The 23,575-nt window shown below is 39.7% G+C and overlaps 1 protein-coding gene across 6 annotated transcripts in view; it reads left to right on the forward strand.

The window, feature by feature from the left end:
- The first annotated feature begins 1,663 nt into the window (after window positions 1-1,663).
- The window catches only part of CAPN7 (calpain 7), a 35,582-nt gene continuing 13,670 nt past the window's right edge, over window positions 1,664-23,575 (forward strand). For 2 of the 6 annotated variants that reach the window (XM_074860237.1, XM_074860287.1), the window contains exons 1-14: window positions 1,664-1,856; window positions 6,105-6,213; window positions 7,890-8,047; window positions 10,274-10,341; window positions 11,346-11,546; window positions 13,054-13,140; window positions 13,996-14,122; window positions 14,821-14,906; window positions 15,798-15,891; window positions 17,458-17,604; window positions 19,299-19,405; window positions 20,939-21,059; window positions 21,299-21,443; window positions 23,285-23,384. In XM_074860237.1, the coding sequence (XP_074716338.1) occupies window positions 1,755-1,856; window positions 6,105-6,213; window positions 7,890-8,047; window positions 10,274-10,341; window positions 11,346-11,546; window positions 13,054-13,140; window positions 13,996-14,122; window positions 14,821-14,906; window positions 15,798-15,891; window positions 17,458-17,604; window positions 19,299-19,405; window positions 20,939-21,059; window positions 21,299-21,443; window positions 23,285-23,384 (1,652 nt within the window). In that variant the 5' untranslated portion in view covers window positions 1,664-1,754. The other 4 variants (XM_074860256.1, XM_074860246.1, XM_074860266.1 and 1 more) reach the window with 4 other exon arrangements.

Consider the following 23,575-nt stretch of genomic DNA (forward strand, 5'->3'; position numbering starts at 1 on the left):
AGGGGAAAAAAAACCAAACAACCTTATCAGTAGCACAACCACAAGCAAAGCTATGAAGAGTACAAGAACTGCCTCTTACATAGCAGATCACAAAAACCAAGTCATCTCTTACACAGAATATTACTGCATTTTACATCAATGCAGTCTGTAAAGCACAAAAGGGATGAGGAAAAGAAGATAGAATGGAAACACTAACTCTGTACATAAGAAAATCAGAGAGGAAAAATAATAACTTTAGTATTTCTGTACCTAGTATTTCCGCATTTAGCTGCACCTCTTATTAAATCTATCCTTAGAAAAGAAGTTGAGAAGTCCCACGCTCATAAAGGAGAGCTTTAGAATAAATTGCTAGGCAGTATTTTTACATCTCACAAAAACAATCCCTTGCAATAAGCTGTATTTTCAGGCAGAAATAAAAGCCTGTAGAATCACAGAATTGCCCAGGTTCGAAGGGACCCTGAAAGATCATCCAGTCCAACCTTTCATGATAAAAAGAGCATAGATGAGATTATCTAGCACTCTGTCCAAATACCATCTTGAAAACCTCTACCATGTCCCTGGGGAGGCTGTCCCAATGAATGGTCATTCTTACTATAAAAAATTTTTCTGACATCAAGATGAAACCTCTCCTGATACAGCTTGTTCCCATTGCCCCATGTCTTTGCCACATGGCTCCTTGTGGAGAGACCCTACCCCTCAAACTAAGTAGAAACTCTGAAAGCATGAACACACGCCTGAAGGGGTTTTCACACTGAGGTGCAATTTGTAAGTTCACAGACACAGCCCTCCTAGGGCACCTGCCAACACTGCTTCCAGAGGCCTACAGAACAAGGCTTCCCAGCCCAGGGCTCAGAGCAGCTCAGCCTCAGGAACTCATCCTGCAACACAAGCTGGGAGGAGGGAAAAGCAGGTACTATCATGCAAACAAGAAATAAAGCACTGGTGGCCGACTCCCAGTGAGGGCGGTTTTCCCCTGAACTACTCATAAAGAAGAAAGAAAAAATCCTGAACATCCTAGATAAAGAGATCTAGGTTACAAAACTACCAACCTGAAGCACACCAGAGGTGTTAATTTAAGAGGGTCAGTACAATACATATTTTCTTATTTGTTTGCTATTTTACACTTGTATGACATACAGGTATATGCCAAAAACGCTCTCTTTAAGGACAGAAAAACTAGCCTCAAGAGCAAAACATTAACGGTGAACCAGGACTAACACCCACCGCTACAGTTTAAGACTTCAAAGACGCTACTACGTATTTCAAGCACCTCCATTAAAACGTGAGGAAAGAAGAAGGAAAAAAAAAAAAGCTCACGGCTCTGCGCGCGCTCCGCCCTCAGCCGCCGCGCGCCGCCGCGCGCCACCACCCCTCACCACCCCTCACCGCCCCCAGCCAGCCCGCTGCACGCACGCGCTCCCGCAAAACCCGAGAACCCCGCCCCGGCCACCCCCGCCGCGCGCCCGAGCATGCGCAGTACAGCCCTCCGCAGCGTGAAAAGGCCTCGCCCCTCTGTGCGCATGCGCACTCCGCCCCCACGGCGCTGAACGGGGCGCGGCCGGCCCTGGGTGCCGGGGCAGCCGCTGTCAGGACAGGTGGGCGGGGCCAAGGGGGAAGGCGGCCGGGATGGGGGCGGGGCCTGCGGCCGCGGCGGGGTCGGGGAGGCGGGGGGAGCGGCCGGGCGCGCGCGGAGCCGCCGGTGGGGTGCTGCTGCTGCTGCGGCCGGTGTCGGCGGCACCGGGAGGGAACCGGCCATGGATGCCGCCACGCTGGAGTTGGACGCGGTGAAGTTCGCGCAGCTGGCGGTGCAGCGGGACCACAGCGGGCGCTACCAGGAAGCGGTCTTCTACTACAAGGTATGGGGCGGGGGGCTGGCGGCTGCCGGTTCCCTCAGAGCGCCGGTGTCCCCTTTCCGCTCGCCGCCCTCAGGCCCCTGAGCTACCTGTAGGCTTGCGCTGCTCCCCTCCGCGGGCCGAGGGAGGGAGCGAGGGAGGGAGGGAGGGAGGGGTGCCCCGCCGCGCCCCCGCGGCCCAGACGGCCCGGCCCGGCCCTGCCGGCGGCGGCCGGTGGGCGCTGCCCCCGCCGCTGCCCGCCCTTGGCCGGTACAGCCTGGGGACGGGAGCGCTGCTTGGCCTCGGGGAAGACGTGGCGGATCCTGCCGAGAAGGAAGCGGAAGGCCGGGCGTGCGCCTCGAAAGTTTGTGATGTCTCCGGAGGAGCCGCGTCCTTCAGGGCGGGTTGCGAAAGGCGTTTTCCCTGCGTTTTATTTTTAGGTGGGAACAAGCAGTGCCCGTGCGCTGCTGTTTACCGGCGGGCGTAGGGGTAGCCCGCAGCTGCGGTACCCGGGAAGTGGGTGCGGGCATTTCTTCCAGCTGCAGGAGACGCAGCCGCTTCGGTGCTTCTCAGGAAGCTGCGTTGTAACCTGACTAAAAACGTCTCTGCCCCGCTAGTGCTCCGCTTCCATTCCTGGCCTCTCCCCTACCCCCGCCAGGCCTGACAGACTGTTCAGTTTTATGTTGGAGATGTAACCGCTGAGCGTTTTGGAGAACCGCAGGTGGGCATACTGCAGCTCTGGAGGGTGCAGCTGGAAACTGTTGTGTAATCGGTCATCAAATAAGTAGAGAAATACACGGTGAAGTACAAGGTGCTCAGCAGCAAGCTAGCTTCAGATCACAAGCTACCGGTGATTCGCTTTTAACCACAGGTGAATATTCTATTAGCGATCCAATTTTATTATTTCAGTACAGCTTCAGATTGGTGTAACCAAGGGTGTGGTGAGGTTGACTCAGTGTCTTGCCCAGTATCTGTAGATCTACCACTGGTAATTAGTGCCTTCTGTGCAACCATTATGCATTTTTCACCTGTGTAAATTGTCTCTTTTTGCTGGATTTATGTTTCGCAAAGTTACATTAAAGTTCTGTATCCCACTGGCTTTACTTCTTACCTGTGAGAAGGGATTTTTTTTTTTTGAAGCCTATGTTAATCCTTGTTGCAGTAATTATTCCACATATTCCATTATCCTGCCAAAGTAATTCTGTTCTGTTAACTTGCTACAAGCTCTGTAGTCAGCCTTTTACTTCATGAGTACAGGGTGTCTTTGAAATATATAAAAAGCATAGTGTTGTTATCATGGTGGCCTATGCATGTAAGTGTGAAAGGATAGGAAGAGGAGTATCTTTTTTTTAAACCTGGCTGTTAATGCGGGGTGAGCTATGTTTGTATATGTAAAGTACATGCAAAAGTTCTAGTTGCCCATAATAATGCTGATAGGCTCTGTGCTTCTTGGCAGCAGTGTGTGTGCAGGGTCTGACAGCGATGCGCAGTACTACTTTATTACAGCGCATTTCTCAGTATATCTGGAAGAAATTGTCGAAGACTTTTCAGAAGAGAACCATCTTTTTATGCAAATAATCACTCCTGTACGCTTTTGTACAGTGTATGAAAAATCTTTCTCGCTTGCTGCATAGGGGTGATGTTCTTGCTAAGTGCGAAAATGCATGCCTGGCATTCTTGCCACACATTCTGGCTACACATGATGAAGAGTGTACTCTAGATAATGTTTTCTGGTATGCAGGAGTTGGACCATGGAGCAGCACATTTATGGACACCGATACATAATAGGAAAGCTTTGCATCACAACCGCAGCTGACATTTTTGGTATTCAGACAGGTGACTTGGCAGTCCAAGATTAGGTATTGACTCATGTCAGATTATACGTGAAGGTGTTGGTGTTCAAACCTATTGTGATCAGGAGGAGTGAGAGCAAACTCAGCAGATGTTGTTAAAGCAGAATTCTTTAGGTATGATTTAGCCTAGAGAGGTTTGGCTTTCCAGATGTTGCCTAATCAATGTTAGATTAAACAAGAGTAGTTACAAAATATCATCTAGTATTTTGGCAGTACTTTATGCATTGTTTTGGACAGTGCAAATAGGCTCTGGCCCATCACCAACTTTCTTATCAACTGCTCTAAGCAGTGCAGAGCTCACTGGTGCAATTACTAAGCACATAGGAAAGCTTGAGTGCTGAACTGGATTCTGCAAGAACTTGACCTTAAGGATGAAACACGGGAAATGTGACAGTTTGTTGCTGACAGACAACAAACGGACCTGTCTGAATGGAGTTCTGTGGCTAGCAAGTGCTGTTTGCTTCCTACTATGGTGTAACTTTGATAGATCCCTAGAGGAGGTCTGCGTGTGAACTGGCTTAGGGTAACTTGTTAATGGTGCTCTACAGAAATGTCAGAAACTTATTTGGGCACCTGATGACTTCAGCAAAACTGCTGAAAACTGTTGCTAACTTTGGGTATTGACCAGCAGTTAAGCACTTGCAAGCTGATGATCAGTAGTTACTTAGTGTGGCTGTGGCACACTACTCATGCCAAAGAACAGTAGTAGTATTGAAGAGATCATAAATACTAACTCTGAATTGCACATCTGTCTTTGGCGTGCTGGTTCTGCAGGCAATTGGTCAACTGCTTCAGTCCTTTAGAGGCTTAATTTATAAAAAACTGTTTTCGTTATGTTTATGTCTTAAAAGCAGGCAAAACAGTAGTGTTTGAAATCACAGAAGCAACATCAATTATGCATTGGTTTTGCAGCACTGGTTTGAAAACCCACATTTGTTCTTTGCTTCGGATGTAGACAACATTGATACAGCACCTGTTTTGTCAGTCTGTATTCATGGTGTGTCACAGACAAATATATACATCCTTTGAGCAAGTATCTGTAGTGCACTTTTTTCCCCCGCAAAAAATAGTTGTGTGCTAGACCTTAACGGTAGTTAATTGATACATATAAATGGACGGGTACTTCTATTTACTTTTCTGTGCTGTGAATATTTTATGTGGTGTAATATGGTGATGAATGTTGACAGAGAGTATGTGGTACTTAGTTCTGTGATGCTTGGCAGTGAAAATTTGTCCTGATAACAAGTACAGGTGGTATCAGGATCAATTTTAAGCTTGGGCAAACTAGCAGATGTGTACAGGAAAAACTGCGAGGCTGGACAAAAATCATGGCCATAAAGCACACAAGAGAGCCTCTGGCCATGGCTCTGTGCTTGCCCTACGCAGAACAGCCTCTCACAGCACCATCTTTGTGGGGCAGCTCTCTAGTTACTGTTCTGCTTCCTACATACTCAGCCTGCTACACGACCACCTCCTCTCTTCTACTGCTTCTGGGAAGACAAGCACTGTCACAAAGATGTGGGGTGTTTTCCATGCCAATAATGAGGACAAAATAAGGTTTTTATCCTCATTTTTGTGAGTGACAAATTTCAATTCTCCACACACTTCTGAGACTGTGTCAGCTCCAAGTGTTTATTACAGCCCTGCCAAACCTTACATGTTTTTCATAAATTTAGTGAATGGATAGACAGCTTATGCAACTTAAGGAGGTTTTTCTTAATAGATTTGTGCAGCATGACAAAAGTCTTAATGCGGATAATGTATTGTGCTTCTGAGCAGGAGGCCTACACTCCCTTCTGGAAGTAGACTTTCAGCAATATCCAATGTGTGGTGTACATAGAAACATTTAAAAAACAAAGTTTGAAGAGGCAGGAAACTTCAAATTTATAGACTTTACAGATTTGATAGCTTTATTTGAGTAATACTAAAAGAAAAAACTTACTAAACCAAAATTCTGTGCATTTGATTTTGAAAAGCTTTTATTCTGGTTTACTTTCATTATTATCAGAGTAAATGCAAATACCTTAAGTGGGTTTTTTTTTTCCCCCAACCTTAAATCTGCAGCTTTAAAAATAAAAGGCAGTTTGTGGCTTGTGAGCTTTATTTAACTGATTTCAGTGCATGCTTGAAAAATCTCCTAATTCCACACATTACTATACAGACAGGCCTAAGATCTGACCTTACAGAACCTCCGAAGGTTTTTTTATAGTCTTATAGGTTGTCCCATGTGTGAGAAATTGAACATGATCTCATTTATAACTTGAAACTTGTTCTTTCCAGCAGAATTTCCCTGCAGCCACTGAGTCTGCAGCTGTAGGGACTTGCTCTCATGCAACTCATGGCTGCTATAGGCCTTCTGTTTACGGAAAGTAATTTTCTATGCAGCAAACATTAACTTTGTTTCAAATTCTCCCTGCAGGAAGCTGCACAGGCCTTGATTTATGCTGGAATGGCAGGGTCCAACTTGGAAAATATTCAAGAAAAAATAAATGAGTACTTGGAGAGAGTTCAAGCTCTCCATTCAGCAGGTGGGTAAGGAGCTTTCTAATTAAACCTCTGCTTAAATTAATTGAGCGGAAAGCCTTTCGGTGTTGAGATATGTGTCAATGATATTTGCTCTGGTTTTCTTCATTCTAATTTTCTTGTCCTTTGTGAAGGACCACAAATACAGTGAGCGCATCAGTGCTGTGAATTCTGATACATCAGAAATGAAGCGGAGACTTACTGCCTAAGCACTTGGGTGTGGGTATTCTTTCCTTTTAAATAATGTTAGGAACCACATCTGCAAAGCAAACCTGAGAAGGTAATTAAATACAGCAACAGAAATTGATCAGCAACAAATCAGCACTTGCATCTAAGCCTCAGCTGCATGATGGATTTGAAGCAAGTGGGTTCTGGTATTTATGTAGAATTACCAACTTTGAGAGGGTAAAAGATCTCTTTGCTCTCATAAGGGTTTCCTTGTTTGATCCAGTTTCAGTGTCTGTGCTTAGACCAAAATCTCAAATTTTTGCACACCTGCAATTTTCAGTTAGAATCATAGAATCATTTGTCCAAAAAGGGACCTTGGGAGGTCTATAGACCAATCACCTGCTCAAAGCAGGGTAGACATTGATTTTTGGACCAGTTTGCTCAGGTCCTGAAAATGCCTAAGGACAGAGGTTCCCCAGTGCCTCTGGGCCCCTGTTCCAGGGTGCAACTGTCTTTCTAGTAATTTTTTTTTTATATATATCTAGTTGGATTCTCCCCTGTTTCAGTTCATAGCCACCGGCTCTCATTCCCTTTCTTTGCACTGCAGTGAAGAGCCTGAATAAAAATTTTTCATAACCTCACAGTTACTGGCAGGTTGCTATTAGGTCCCCCCCAACGCCATCTCTCTTCCTGGCTGGACAAGCTGTGCTCCCTCAGCTTCTCAAAAGGCCAAGTCCTCCAGCCCCAGCCATCATTAGGGACCTGAGATTGGATGCAGTATTCCAGATAGCCTACTGAGTGCCGAGTAGAGAGTGGTAATCACTTCCTCCATCTCCTGGCTGTGGTTCTGCTGACACAGCCCAGGGCACTGTCAGCCTTCATCGCTGCCAGGAGCCTGCTGGCTTGGGCTTACCCAGCTGTCCCCAGGACCCCAGGCCCTGCTCCGCAGAGCTGTACCCTGCAGGGTGTTGGTCTGCCCTAGATGCAGAGCATTTGTCCTGGTTGAATTTTCTGTGGTTCCTGTTAGCCCGTTACTTTAGCTTGTCTGTGTCCCTTTGAATAGCAGCTGTGTCCTTGAGTGAATCAGTTTGGTGGGCTCTGCAGCCTTGACGAAGGTGCGCTCCATCTTCTCCTTCAGATCATTAACAAAGGTATTAAATAAGAGAGACACCGAAGGAACTTGTATATTACCATAGGTCATGTTTTTTCACAAATGATGCAATATTTTACATAATTAAACATCCTTGTCCTTAGTGTAGTATGGAAGAGAATTTATTTACATTATTTGACGTGTGAAATATGCTGAGAGTGTATCTCTGCTTCGGGGGGGTGGGGGTGGTGTGTTCTTGTACCTGCAAAGATGTTTTTAGCAAAGTTTAGAAACATTTAGTTTCCAGCCAAGAAAAATAGGTATTACCCATCTGACTAGAACTGCTAGTGCTTCAGTACCATGTTAGGGATGTTTTTACATGTCTGCTACTGTAGAAAGCTGAATTCTTCCTTTTTCATTTAGTTCAGTCACAGAACACAGACCCTCTGAAGTCAAAACAACAGTTGGACTTGGAGCGTGCTCACTTCCTAGTTACACAAGCTTTTGATGAAGATGATAAAGGCAATGCAGAAGAAGCTGTAGAGTTGTACACAGAAGCGGTGGAACTCTGTTTGAAAACAGTATGTTAAGCTACAGGTTAACTTGGTGGAATTACGTGATGGTAAGAAATTCTTCCACTTACACAGTGACTGACCCTTAAAGGCTGACTTAAAAATAGAGTACCTGTGTTTCTAAAAGCTTTTTTTAATCTTTTTTTCCACTGTTTTTTTTAGTGTTTCTCCTAGTCTTTATGTTATGTTGCTGTTCAGCACTGTAAATTTATGGGGACTTGTGATTTATGTGTTTTCCCTGTATAATGTGGATTATACTCAAAACTAGAAATATTCTGGAACTTTTTTCATTGTTAATTTTTGCCCTGGAGTGAATGCAACACTAAAACAGAAATTAAAAACAGTTAAAACTGAAGATGACTTGCTAATGTGTCAGCTATATTACTTTCTGACTACATTAAAAGAAGTAATTTAAGGGAAATTTTTGTATGTAACACTTTCTGAAAACAACGGTCTACTGATGCCAAAACTAGTAAAAATATGACTTGATTACTCAGTGCTCAATATTAAAGCTGTTACAAGTGAATTCAGTTCACACTGAAATTAGTGCTAAGGGTGAATTGGCCATTACATAAATGATGGAGAATATAATTACAGGTACTGCTTTTTTTCCCTTAAGTCCAGTTGCCTTAACTAACTTCTTACAGGAAGAGCTCACCATCATAATGTAACTCCACCAAGTCTGTTTTTCCCTTCTTTTCCCTTTTTGTATTGTAAATATATGTGGGTTGTTGGGAGGGTAATGTTACTTTTGCTACATGCTAGAGTAAAATCTCGTTTTCTCTGAATTCTGTAAACTGGTTTTATGTAGGCTAAAAAAACGTGGTGATACAGTGTAACCAGATCAAGAGCTGGTAGAACTGCTCTAGTTTTTCCACTTGAGCTGTTGGAGCAGAACATTTTCAGTCTATTACAAAAAATATACTGCAGCAGCATACTGTTTTTCCTCTGCTATGTTCCTCCTTCTGTTGTGTCAGTGCATGCAAATATTACATATGTTGAAGTTAGTCTGAAATTATCTCATATTAACAACTGCTTTTATTGGGTATTTCATCAGGTGCAGATACTGCTGAAGTTTCTTTTAATCTTGACTAGCATATTATTTTAAGATGACTGTAGGCTTTATCCCTCAGGGTGATCAAAAAGTACCTTCTTCCCAGGGTGAAGGAAGATTGAAGGAACTCTGCTATCTTGAAGCTTTGCTTCTGTCTTTCTCCTCAGTATGTTCAGGTGGAGAGATCTGTTTCTTCCTTGCCCTTGAAGTACTCAGAGCAGCCATTCCTCCTTTTCTGTGGCTGACTCCTAGATGGGTCTGCTGGCGTTTCATCTCAACTGCTTACTTTCACACATCTTTCAAAGTCTTTTCCAACCAGGAACTCTGGAGTGTAATTTATTCGCAAATGAAAATAGTTGTTTATAGAGGGTGCTTCTAGTTCTGTTTCTTGGGGTGAAAGTAGCTTGCCTTTTGTTTCCTCAGTTGACCTAGCTGATCTGGGAGAATTGGTCAAGGTACAAAGCTAGAACTTGAAACTTGCTTATGGGTGTTGCAGGAGAAGTCATACTTCATATTGTGCCTCTTGCATATCGCTTAGCTGCAGTAGCCATGCTTCATCTGTAAGGAAAACAAAAGCATGAACTGGTTGTATGAGTAAACTATTATAGCTGACCTCCCAACTGGGAACTGAAGTTGGCACTCTTGGTAATCTGTTTTGGTGTCCTGTTATAGATTATTTTTTGCCTTAGATGTGCAAGAGCAAGATTATTAACTTGCCAACAATCTTGTTTGTTTGTATTTTATGAAAGTAAACATTCAAAATTATTTTTTTGCTAAGTTACCGTGATTATTTTTGACTCATTTGGGGAAAAGAATTGGGACCACATCTAAGCTCAGTAGTATACCTAACATTTGTTTTTGTCTTCTTCCCATAGTGTTTTAATATGGTTAATTCTTCTGGCAAATTTTTTGTGTATACAATATTGCCCACGCTGGAGAATTTTAAATATCACTTTTGTTCCATGAACATTCACTAGAACAGCAAAGTGGTATTTGCTTACTTAGTATGCTTTTTATGCTGAGATTTTAAAAAAACATATTTGCTCATTTCAAAAGACAATTGGAAAGAATAGCTAATTGCTGTTAACTGTAATCTGTAAGTGTGAAATTTGACAAACTGAGCCTATAAAACCTGCGGGGTTTTTTGGGTGTGTAGCTTTTTCTTTTGTTTTGCGCTTAAGGCTACTGAAACTTCAGAAGCAGGCCTCCAATCAAAACTGAAACAGCTGGCTCGACAAGCACTGGATAGGTGAGTATTGCCAATGTTAGTAAACATACTTGCTGTCAGGGATAAGTGCACTCTGAGTTGGATTCTCAATCTAGTGTGTCTGTTCTGTACTGCAAAGAGTATGAATTCTGGGCAGAGTCCTCCTCCTTGGAGATAGCTGCCAGCTGCTATACCACTGAATACAGCAGCTGTTCTGCCAACCCTCTGGGAATCTTGGGACATGCAGAATTAGGAAGGGAATGTGTATTTGTTAGTACCAATGCACTACTTTAGTCTTCAGGGATGTAAATTGGAGTACTCTACTACAATTTTTGGCTTCTGTAAAAATGCTGAATTCAGGCCAGCACGAAGCCAGGGTGTCAGCATCCCTTCATAAGGAAGACAGTTTGGAAACTGGGAAATACTTCTCTTGACAGTAGTAATCCAGTCGTATGGGTAGATCTCGTGGAGTGGAGTCTGTATCTGAAACAAGTTGCACGAGTGTAAGTTCAATGTAACTTTTTTAATTAGCTGTACAATGGCGACTAATGGACTATGTTGGGCTAAGTTTCAGTATAAGCTGGTTTTCAGTACTTCTCAGTCTGTGTTCAAAAAAACCTCCATATTTTGCATATGTGTAACTATCCAGCAGCTTTATGCAATGACAACAAAATATGGCTCCTGAATGGAGGCAAATCAGTTTTCTCTCTCTGTGTTTTAGTGGTCTTGTTCTGAGGTTCCAGATAATGAACACTTACACAAATTCTCCTATTAGCATAACTTAAAAGCAACAAAAATGATGAGTTCTGCCAGAAGTAGCTTATGTATGAATTGGAAATGCTATATTTTAATTGATTATATAACAGGAAAATAAAGAAATATTGGCATCAGATATTGATTTTTCTTAGGAAAAGTGGTATTGTCAACTTGGGCATTTGTTCATGCAGTTTAACCTATGTGGGAATATGAACCAAGCAAATAAAAAGTTGAACCATAACTATATTTTTATCATTGTTTTAAACAAAATGCATTTTTATTTGCTTTAGAGCAGAAGCACTGAAGGAATCTGTGTCAAAGTCATCTCAGAAGGAGAAGTCAACTTCAGCCAAACCAAATCAGCCAGTCAGAACATTCTTTCCATTGGGACCTGATTTTTCTTTAAATGATAAACCACAGACAATCAGAGCAGTACAAGCTAGTGAACCTCAAGGTCAGAGGTACACTGCGGAGGAGATTGAAGTACTCAGGTAAGTTGAAGACAAGTGTTTCCAAAATGTTGTTGTTTGTGCTCACATCCTTTGTGCATCTTACACGGTAGATTGAAATAGCTGAAGCATGGAGTGTATAAACAGAGATCGGAAAAACACCTCTTACAAGCCCCATTGCTGGTATTACCTACACATTAATAAATTTTTATATTCCCTACCATAATATAATTAGTGGCTTTTATTCACAGAGCATACTTTCTAGTGTGTATTTAGAAGACAATTTCTTCCTGACTGCCAGGATTATTTTTCATAGCCTTATTTTTGTGTGTTACACATAGCCTACCTGACTAAGTTCATGAAGGATTTGTCTCTGAGATGCCAAGGTACAAAGATGTTTTTATAGATTACACAACTACAACTTCACTGGAAATTGAGGAAGCATAATATTTTGTAGGACTGTGATTTCTGTTACATCCATTTGCTCTTGCTTTGATTTTTATTATAGGTGGAATGGGCTACAAATAATCTATAAACCCTTTAGCCTAAATCATGAATTTTGAAAACTATCGAATATATCTTAAAAAAAATAAATGCATTGTTTGATAGGTGTTTCAACCTTCCTCCTCCTCCCCATGCAATAAAAAAGATTGTGACAGAGGTGATGCTCAACACTGTTCAGGATTTGATCATAAAACATTTAGTCTGCTTGTTGACATTGGGGGACTTAAATGGACTGAGCATATGGTCACAAAGATAGAAATGTACATGTGTCTGAAAAGTTGCAGAGCATTAGAAATTGCCTTATTAAAATTTCACTTTTTCCTCTTGTAGTGCCTGTGCAGTGAATGTTTCTGGTTTTGTGGATGGTTTGGGTGTGTTTTGGGGTTTTTTTTGTTTGGTTTTCTTTAAGTCTTGCAAGAGAACTTCAAGTTGTTTCACATCTTTAATCATCATTTGATTTTAAAATATTTTGCATACCTTTTTCAGTTAAGTCCTTGTTCGAAACTTAAATTACATTCACATTTAAATATAATTCCCATTTTTTAGAAAGTGTGCTGGGCATTTTAGTCAAAAATCTACTAATAAACACATGCAGTATTTTTATTATTGTTGTTTGACAAAGTGTTCCAAAATACTGCCCCAATTAGATGAAATCTAAGTGTTGCTAATTGTTAATTGCTGTCAACTTAGGATAAGAATCTCTGTAATGGGGGGCTTAAGGGTCTTGAGAAAGTCTGTTTAGACAGAAGTAGTTTTAAATGTGACTTCTAGAACTATGAAAAGGTTTGTGGCTGATAACCATTTCTATCCTGGCATGGTGACTCGTCCACAGGTATGTACTTGCAGGATTAGTGACTGAGCCATCAAGTACTGCATATTTCAAATCCAAATAAATAAAGTGGTTGTTTCATTTTCAAAAAATGAAAACGCATTGGTTTTGGAAGCACTGTGTCTTGTTAGTTTTTAAAAATTAATTTTGTTGTTACCTTCTGGAACTTAATCTTTGAAAGATGATAAGTTTGTAACTATATTTTTCGACTTGCAGGAAAACTTCAAAAATTAATGGCATTGAATATGTACCTTTCATGAGTGTTGATCTGAGGGAACGTTTTGCCTTCCCTATGCCATTTTCGTAAGTGTGATTCAAATACTGAATTTTTGGTTCTGTTTCCAAAGCTTTCTCATATCTAGTATTTCTGTTGTCGCCTTCAGAGTTTAAAGTGGTTTAAGTAGGCTTTTAAGTGTAATTCCGGCAGAGATATTTAAATACTACCACTTTCTTCTTCTAGTCTGATCTTAAAGCTGTTTAATGTAAGCTGATCCTGCTCTGCAGTGCTTTTGCATTTATGTCTTCAGGCCTATAAGGACAAAACTATATTTGGCTTTTTGGAGTATTTGGGCTGGGCTGGCAACTTGGGTCCATTTCCTGATTCTGCTGGATGCTAACAAGTTGAGCTCCCTCTGCCTCAGCTACCTGTAAAATTAAGGTGATAGCTGTTTCCTCTGTAAAGGACTATTCCAAGAAAGAGTGATATGTAGCTGCTAGACCTTTGTTCATGAACAATAATAATGTGTAAGGTGTTTTTTTTCAGTTTTCTACTGAAGGCTTGTCAAATCAAGCCTCAATATTTTCAGAACTAAAGAAACTTTCTATTATTAGTTCATCGTATTGAAATAAAGTGAAGAATTTGAGTTTCTATTGGTGTAGATGGCTTTTTGGAGTCTCCTTCACCTGTTCAGTCCTGTATGAAGGATGCTCTTAGGTTTTATTTCATGTTTTTAATATTTTGGCTTTTTTTCACTAAAAATCACAAACTTAGCAGTAGCGTTCTTTGAAATAGTTTTACAGCTCCGTAAACAAAGCTGTGTAATTGTTCTGCGCATATTTTGCACCATCTATCAGATATGTGTAAGACTGGACATACCATGAAAAGCTTTTTCTAAACTGCGATTGATTTACTTCTACTTTTTTCTCTCTTAAATCTAGTGATAAATGTGGGAAGTTACCATTATCCCCCAAACAGAAAGCGATGTTTGCCAAGTGGGTGCGACCAGATGACATAACAAATAACCCTACGATGATTTATACTGTATCAAGTTTCAGCATAAAGCAGGTAAATTGTTCCTAAAGAGAAACGTGTGCTGTTAGCAGTTTATTGCAGGGGATATAATACATTCTTGTTCAAAAAGGAATCCCCAAATGTGAGAGTGCTTTCCCTGGCTTTCATGAGATTAAATGAAAATAGTATTGCTTCAGATTCCATGCAGAATAAACAGGCATGTTCGCAGTGGAAGTGAAAATCAGAATTTGAATTCCAGCTGAAAATCCTGTTTTCCAGAAATAGTGGTGAGGTTAATATGAAATAAGGCAAGTTGTACTCTGTGGCAAAGATTTTAAGTTTTTCAAATTTTTATTTGACAGGAAGCTGAGTGGCCCATTGAGAATAGTGGAAGTGTCTTGTTTAGTGTTAAGTTGCAGATGGCCCAAGCTATTCTGAAATCGGCGATAGATTATGCCACTGGATATGGTTTATATTACACAGCATGCTTTGGGGAGGAGGGAGTAAGTGTGAGTGGATGCTGAGGTATCTGCACTTGCCTCTGATTGTCATTAATAATTCTAACTCTGGTTTGCTATGTAGGGGCCTAATATTGGGCAAGCTTACGTTTCCTGACTCTTTAGTAGTAACTTTGCTTCTCTTGATTCAAATCCTTTCCCTTTTGAAGGGAATTACTGTTTTCCTTCCCGTCACACACCCCATTTGTCTTTCAGTATCTGAGTTATTAGTAAATGTCCTCTTTTTCTTTACAGACAATAGTGTCAGATTGTTCTTTTGTGGCATCACTTGCTATCAGTGCAGCATATGAAAGAAGATATAACAAAAAATTGATCACAAGGTAAGTAGCTGTTGCTTTCTAAGATCTCTTCAGATTTAATACTGCCAAGCTTTTGCAGTATGTTCTCTGACAGTTGGACACAGTAAAAACTAGCATTTGTTTCACCTTCATCTCTCTGGGACTCAGGTGTCTTTAGCACTTCTGAGAGGGAAGCCAGCTGTATACAGACACTGGAGTCTAACTTGACATGTGCTTTGAGTAGGAATAAATAGTTTGGAAGGTTTTGTTTGGTTTTTAATTGAAATTTTACTTATAATGCTTTATATGTTTATTTTCCTACTTTGCTATGCCAGCTGCTGTGCAACAGGTGGTCCATCTTGCATCTCATTGCAGAATTAATGTTAACAACACTATCTCAGTTGCAGTCGACTGGTGCCCTGTGATAAATTTGGCATGTGTTTGGCAGACTGCTGGGAGCCCGTTGCCAGACCAGTGTTAACGTTTTTGTTTTAATCTATGCTCGTTAGGACTGAACTTGTATTCTTTTCAATAGCAGTGAGTTCTGCACTGTCTTCTCCTTCAAATGTTTGACTTGTTATTCAGACAAATACTGTATTTATATTACAGATATGTAAATACCGTTTGTTTAATGGTAAGATAAATTTGTTTGCCTTGCTTCTGTTGGAGAAACAATTAGGTTGCTTATGTTCTTTTCGTTACTATATTAAGCAGAGAACTGCAGCAAGAGCCAGGACTGAAAACTAAACGCTATTTAAACATCACTATCATTTTTACTAAATTTGAGTTGCTCTTTCATTAAAAATCCCATATTTATGTTCAGTGTAAATTTTCAGAAACAGACTATGTTAATCCCACATTTATTGTGATCAGTGTATGTATAGCCAAGTCATTTATGTCGCAATTTCATTGGTTTTGTTTTTTTCTTAACAGTATAATTTACCCTCAGAATAAGAAAGGAGAACCAGAATATAACCCATGTGGCAAATACATGGTGAAGCTTCATATCAATGGTGTACCTAGAAAGGTAAATGGTTTTGGGGAGACTCAATACTGTTACTGTTTAAGTCATATATTTTAAAAGCTTGATCTGCTTCACTGAAGCTACGCTTGCATAGTAAAAACTTTAGATAAGTTTAATTGGAAAGTGTTTTTTAATTGTTAAACCTTTTGAGATTAATTTTGGTTGTGAAGTATGTAAAAGAATGTAAGTATTTCTTCTATAGGCATTCATGAGAGTAGCCTTACATTAAATGCCTAAAAAAAAGATATCTTTATATTGCTTAAAAGAATTATGAAAACCACACAGGAACAAAATTGTGCATCCCATATTTATGAATAGGGGGTGCAAGTAATCCACTTTCCACTCCATCTTAGAAAGGAAGTTACAGAACTAAAAAGTACAGAGAGGGGTGTCCAGGAAGAGTATAAACATGGAATGGAATGACCGCAGAGGAATAACTAAAATGACCACGGATTTTTAGTAAGCGGAGGAGATGCCTGAAGATGTATGAAAACAGCTTCATTTTCTTTTCAGTGCAGTGAATGAGGGCATGAAATAATGTATTTCTTCATATAATACTTAACTGTAGCACTGATTATTGGAGATCATAGTGACTGATGAATGTTTATGGGAGTTCAAAAGTTGAGTGGTCATATTCCCAGAGCGGGGGAGTGAGGGGAAAGTCCTCAGAGGCTATTCATGGCTAATATATGACCTCTGGGTCGGGAAGTCCTTGAGTTGCAAAATTCCAGCATCTGAATGAGTGTTTCAGGGAAGTATCATTTATGTGCTTGCCTTGCTCTTAATACTCCTTCCAAAATATCTCCTAATGGCTGCCTTTTTTAGGATGAATGGCCATTTGCTCTTCAGTGAGGGTAGGGTTTGACTAGAAAATGTACTGTCTTGGTAGCCTGTATTGGTAACGGACTAATGTCAACGTGAAACTGAAACATCTGTTCTGGGGAACTGTTTGAGACCACTTAACAAATACTGCAGTAACAATCTGTAATAATGCTAAATATATTCTATCTAATTTAACGAAGAAATGTTAATATTTTCACAACTGCTGCTTTGGGGTTTTTTTTCCTTTCCAGAGAGAAGCCATTTAAATCTGAAGTAGAGACTATGAAAGTGATGTGATACATAATTGATTTCCTTATAGATAAATAACTGTTTGTTTTTATGCTGGCTACCAAGCACAGTCTGTACTCTGTTTCCTAATTAGGTGAGGGATATTGTTAGGCTTTTCTCTCGTTTTTCTAATGCTGGTAATTACACTGAACTTCTCTGTGGCTACCTTTTTCAATTACAAGAGTGTCCGGTCATCATCCCCATTTTACATAAAGGAAAGCAAGGCAGGTGATCACAGGTCGCCCAGTGGACCAGTGCAAGTAAGAACCAGTGATAGAATTTCTTGTTCGCTTGGGCAAACCACTGCAGGAGTGACAGAGGTGTCCACATCTAAGAGCAATGGTCACATCTGGCTGTCTGAGAAGCGGTATATTTATGAGAGTTTGGCTTTATTTTTTAAATAATTCCAAAATACTTTATTAGCTTTATGATGATTTTTCACTTGTTTATTTCACACAGGTAATCATAGATGACCAGTTACCTGTTGATCATAGTGGGGAGCTTCTCTGCTCTTATTCTAACAATAAGAATGAATTATGGGTATCACTAATAGAAAAGGCTTATATGAAGGTCATGGGAGGATATGATTTTCCTGGATCAAATTCTGTAAGTACTAAATTATTTCTAAGAAGCAAAAATTCCACTTAGATAATCTTAGGTCAAATAGCTTTCCTGCTAGTGAATAAATAAATTGCTTGGGGAGACAAGTATTGGGTTTGACATTTTCTTAAATTTTTTTCTATTTCTTTCTTTCACAAATATGCTTAGTTGTACTTGATGAGATTTATTCCATCAAAATAGAATGAGCAAGACATCTTGATGAGCAGAGTTAATCTTAGTTCTCTGGCTGCAGGATTGGCCCTTACAGTTGGGAAGTGTAGTGTTATATAGACTCTAAGTGAAAGTGTTAGGTAAAGTCATATTTTTTTTGCCCATAACAATACTGCTGATTTTGGTTTCTAACTGCCGTTCAATAAATAGGGCAGTTCTCCCTCATTGGGTAGGGGAGTCAGCTGGGAAAGGAACAGGCTAGTCATTTAGTACATGTCAATAGGAGGAGCAAGTACTTTGATCTGTGCAAGCTGGTTTATCAGATTGTTCCACTCATTTACATAAATACGTATCGGATTCCTATAATGTGGTTACTAAAGAAACAGTCATTGTATTGCAGCTAAACTGATGTGCAATTATTCTTTCAGAGAGAGACAGCTTACTGAAATGAGTAGCCCGCATAATCTTCGTTCATTACTTAGGAAGCATTTCTGATTTTAATTTAAAATTCCTTAAAATTTTAACAGTATATTTTTTATTTCATGGTGCTGTTCGCATTCTAGTTGATGTCTTGATAATCGCATTCTTGGAGGGTATACTAGGTAATCATCACCTTTTAAAAAATGATTATGGAGACAAATGTGGTTTTGTATAAGGGGTAAATGTAGCATTTGTTTTATGTATGTTTATGTCAGTGTTGGGCTGCTTTGTTTTGGAGGGCAAAAGCTGTTGAGAATAGCTGTGTTTTATTCCCGTTGTCGTACTCGAACTTGCTGTCTGGAAAAACAGCTTGACTTGTGACATTTAATCTCCACCCTTCCTGCCCTGTCTGCTTTCAACTGTATTATACTTCCCTTCTATAATCAGGGTTCCTTACTGGCAGTGTTGTACTTGTAATTCCTCAAGTTCCCACCCACTAGTGGGTGGTTATTGACACTTCAAGTGTTTATAGTCTCTGCTTTTGCTTTGAGGAGTACAAAGCAAAAGAAAAGGGAATAAGCAGTATTTCAAGGAGATGAGATGGGGAGATTAAAGTGTCTTTTTTTGGAAATACATGTCAGTGTCAGCTTTACCAAAAAGAATAAAAAACCCAAACCCTGAGCCTTAGAAGTAAAATTTAAATTATTTATAATTCATATATAATAGCAAGGTTCCAAACAGTGCTTCTGAGACTGCTTTAAAAGTCTGTGAATCCATTAAATAAATAGAACACACCGTAGAATTGAGCACGATTGATCATTCTTTTATGCTTCCATTGCTCTGAAATTCCAGTTTGTTTCATCAGTTCACTTTCCAGCTGCTTTTTTTTTTTTTTTTGAGGCTATTTGGAAATGTCCTAAACTAATCAAATAAATTTTTGTTTGTTTGTTTTTTTAATATAGTCTTAATCTTGAACCTTTTATGTGTAGAGCTATATTGTAACCTGTGTACTTGATTTCTTTCAAGGCGCTTTTATAATTTGTGTACAGACATCATATGCTTATAGATGGATTATCTATTCTGATTTCTTTTGAATGCTTGCATTTCAGAATATTGATCTCCATGCACTGACTGGTTGGATACCTGAAAGAATTGCTATGCACTCTGACAATCAAGCTTTCAATAAAGATAGTACTTTCAGAATGCTTTATCAGAGGTAGAATTTTATTCTTTCCTGAGTAATTAAAATGCTTGTGGAGTAGTAGCTGCGTTACCACTGTAAAAGCAGTACAGTCACCACAGATCTTTCGATAGCATTTTGGTACTATTACGTATTATGCTTTAGAAAACCTCCATACGCTCTCTGGAGGAAGAAATATTGAGGTATTGGTGGCTTTGATAGAACAGAAGAGTAAAATATTGTGGAATTTTGTTTGAGGTGATATTTCTTCTTTATGTATGAAGAAAAAAAACAGTAGCCCATTTCTTGATGAAGAAAACAAAATACAGAGTCAGAGAAGAGCAGCTTGGAACCAATATACAAGTCAGAAGTGTTTAAAAAGTAGAAGGAAATGTGTTCTGTGTTCCCATACAGTTCACCAGAACTTTGGCATTGATCTGCCGTCCTTAGCAAGCAGATATAATATAGTATTTTTAATCATATCACAAGATCTTGGATATTATGTATGCCCCATTAGTAAATCTCCTAGAGGAGCAGCAAAAGTCTATCAAAACTGCAGTAGTCTGAACTGATCTTCAGGCTTACCATAACAATTCTATTCATGGTGAAAGATATAGCTGAATTATAAATGTCAGCTAGCAAGTACTTTGATTTCTTTCAAAATGGTTTTGTGCAACCAGTTTCTTACGCATTTCAATGTAGTAGAAGGGGGATATTCTGTTGACAGAAACATCTGCATTCATGATGAAAGAGTGTGGCTTTTTTCTACAGTGCTTTTGCAGTTGGTTAGGAGCTCTCAGTTGATTGTCAGCAACTTTTCAGATATTCTGGCACTGCAGTTTGGAAGTGTGACTGCAATCAGGATGGGATCTAGCCATTATGGCATCACTACCGTTCACCTGTGCTACACTGAAAATGTGTTGATCCATAGTCCAGTGACCCTGTAAGCTATCTAGGGATGCTGAGTATGTACTTGGATTTTAGCATGGGCTGGGAAACACGCTGGTGTGTTTTTACAACAATAATTGTTACAAAATCAACAATTGCAATTCAGAGCAATTGCAGAACTCAGTTGTTGTGAGTTGACAACTCAGACCCTGTAAGGCCTATGCTGGGGGACACAAGACTTTAGTGTAAACACCTGCAAAAATGTAGAAGCATGAACTTCTCATTCTTCAAGTTTTGGGAAGCTCCTTCAGAATCCTGGGGGTGTGATAGAATTGTTAATTTGCTATATGCAGTGATTGGATACATGTTGATGAAACCACATTGAACATCGGGTTGATAAATGCCGGTTTTTGTTTATAACAAATATGAAATTATGTAAGAATATTTTTTTACTAAAAGCCTATACTTACATACTGAAAGAAATTAGTTCTACTTTTTCAAGCTTTTTCAGGAGTGATTTCTGCTGACAAAAAGAATCTGTATTCCAGTTTTTATAAAGCAGGGTCAGTTAGCAAGCAGCTAACGGACAGTGTAAAGACATACTGTTACAGTGTCTGGGAAATATTAGCTTGCAACTTGCAAGATTTTAATTAAGCTCATTTTTCACCTCTTTTTGAACAGATTTCACAAGGGAGATGTCCTTATCACAACAGCAACAGGGGTGATGTCTGAAGAGGAAGGAGAAAAATGGGGTTTAGTTCCGACCCATGCGTATGCAGTCTTGGATATAAGAGAATATAAGGTATCAAGTAAGACTGAAGATGTTTTCAGATGCCTGTTTGAAAGCTGTCTGCGATGGGCAGCTATTTTTTTGATCTAATCGCTACTATAGTTTATTTTGTCTTGAGCTCCATGGGAAATCCCAGAAAGCTTAATGATACTGTATTTTTTTTTAGCTATTGATCCATATTCCGTGTTAATGTAAATATAAAAATTACCTTGACAAGATGAATCCAGCAATTTGATTTTGTGTTTCTGTAGGGACTTCGATTTCTTCAGTTGAAAAATCCCTGGAGCCACTTGCGTTGGAAAGGACGATACAGTGAAAATGACACAAGGAATTGGACCCCAGATTTACAAAAATACTTGAACTTTGATCCAAGAACAGCTCAGAAAATAGACAATGGTAATAAGGTTTAAAAAGTCATTATCTTTTCAGATAACACAGATATTTGAGGTGTATCCCTGCAGAAAGGTGGAAAGAAATGCTTAAGCACAAGGAGAGGGAGAGTAAAACAAATGCTAGAAACTAAACAGCACAAAAGTTTAGGAAATGTTTGTGTATTCAAGTCTGTCACTTCATTTTTGTCTGGGGTTTAAGTAATTGGACGGTTTAATATATCTCAAATTCATTGACAAGAAATTACCTCCTTACTTAAGTGTTGCTATCTCAGTCTCTGGGCATGGGGGAGTGTAGTGCAAAGATAACATTCTGACCATAAGCTGTGTAATGCTGCTTTTTAATATGTGAGTAGACTTTTTGTGGATTTTTTTCCTCCAAAATTTGCAAATATCTAGCAACGTGCTTACTGCAATCAGTATTTAAATTAGTCTTGCCTGTATTTGAGGTTATGCGCTGGAGGCAGTGGGGTTTTTTCCCCTTGCATTACGTTAATAAACAAATATAAACAAATCTTTGCATACACTCTATTTCCAGCTGTAAGGGTAGATTGAGATCCGTCTTTGAGACAGTGGTACTACTATGTTACTGTCCAGAGAAACCCCTTGGAATGGTGCCCAGTGTTCTTCTGTCCCGTCTTCCCTAGGGAGCAGCAGAGTGTAGCATTTGGAAAGTTGGTGTGGGTTTGCTGGTGGAAGGGCAGGTTGCTGACAGTTTAGAAATTCTGCAGAAGCTGCGTTTTACATTCAGAAAGAGATGTCTGCTCTTTTTATGGTATCCTAATTGCTGTCTGTGTATCTCTGTGAGGGAGCCCTTTTGTTCGGTGCCACTCTATTTTGACAGCAGTATGCATCCAAACCCATTAAATTATAGCATTGAATGATAAGCCTCATGCAAGTGCATAAGGAAGACTTTTGATTTAAATATAAGAATAGCAGCCCTGGCTTTGTGACGGTTAGGAGAGATTAGCTCATTATTTATTTACTGGTTCACTTAGTAAGGAATTTATATCTGTAACATCTAGTAGTTAAAGTTTATGTAAAATTACATCAGTAATTTTAAGGGAGTTGTTTCTTCTGACTGGATTTACAATCTGGTCTTGTTGCCTAATAGCTAGTTGTTATCTAATAGCTAGTGTGTAGCTATTATGACTGCTGGTTTTTTTTTAGTGCTGTAAGATCTGCAACTGCCTATGTCAGAGACTTGAGTTATAAGGCCATTACCTTTTTGAGAGTTCATTTCATCAGGAATCTCTCAGCTTGCAGGCATTGTTGTTGGATGGAGTTGCAATTAAGGGAGCTATGGAGAATTAGAATAAATGCATGAGAATGTTGTAAAGATGAAGCAGATTCAGGGTGCCAAAGCAAGTCACACAGGTGTGAGATGAAGAAGTGTCTTAGAAATACATTCAAATGTACTTGCATGTTGATTGAATACTTGATTGTTCTGGATGACTACTGAAGTAGGTTGTTGAACTGGGGACTATGGAATTTCTTTTGTCAGAAACCTAGGAAAGGGGAATGCAGGTCAGAATCACCTAATGTTGTGTCCTTCAAAACAACAGATTCTCTCATACCTTCTGCTTAGTGCTTGAAAATGAAAAACATTCTGACAGCTTCAGAAAGTTCTTGATGATGAGCAGACACTAACTTGTTTTTCTTGGTTTAATGTGTTTATTTCAGGGGTTAAGTTTAAATTTAGATATTTGGGCAATGCAGACATTACTACTAAGTTTTACAGAAATGTTGGTTTATATAAGCTATATCATTTGCCTGGAAAGAGACTTTTGAAAAACAAGTAAAATCAAGGTGTCTGGTAAGGAAACAATAACAACATTTCCTTTTTAGGCATTTTCTGGATTTCCTGGGAGGACCTGTGCCAGTACTATGATGTTATTTATTTGAGTTGGAACCCAAGTCTTTTTAAAGAATCTACGTGTATTCACAGGTTGGTCCAAGAGATAAAACTTTTGTGTCAGTATCTCACTAAATGTTCTGATGTTTCCTTCCTTCCATTCCTCCTAGTTACAGCTAGAGGTTGAACTCCAGCCACGCTCTCTTGAGCCTGACTTTGCACCAATAAATTCTCAGCCCAGGCTTTGTTTTTGACTACTTCTGTAACATTGTTGAAACTCCAGT

The sequence above is a fragment of the Strix uralensis genome, chromosome 1 (genome assembly GCF_047716275.1).
Source record: "Strix uralensis isolate ZFMK-TIS-50842 chromosome 1, bStrUra1, whole genome shotgun sequence".
Lineage (NCBI taxonomy): Eukaryota > Metazoa > Chordata > Aves > Strigiformes > Strigidae > Strix > Strix uralensis.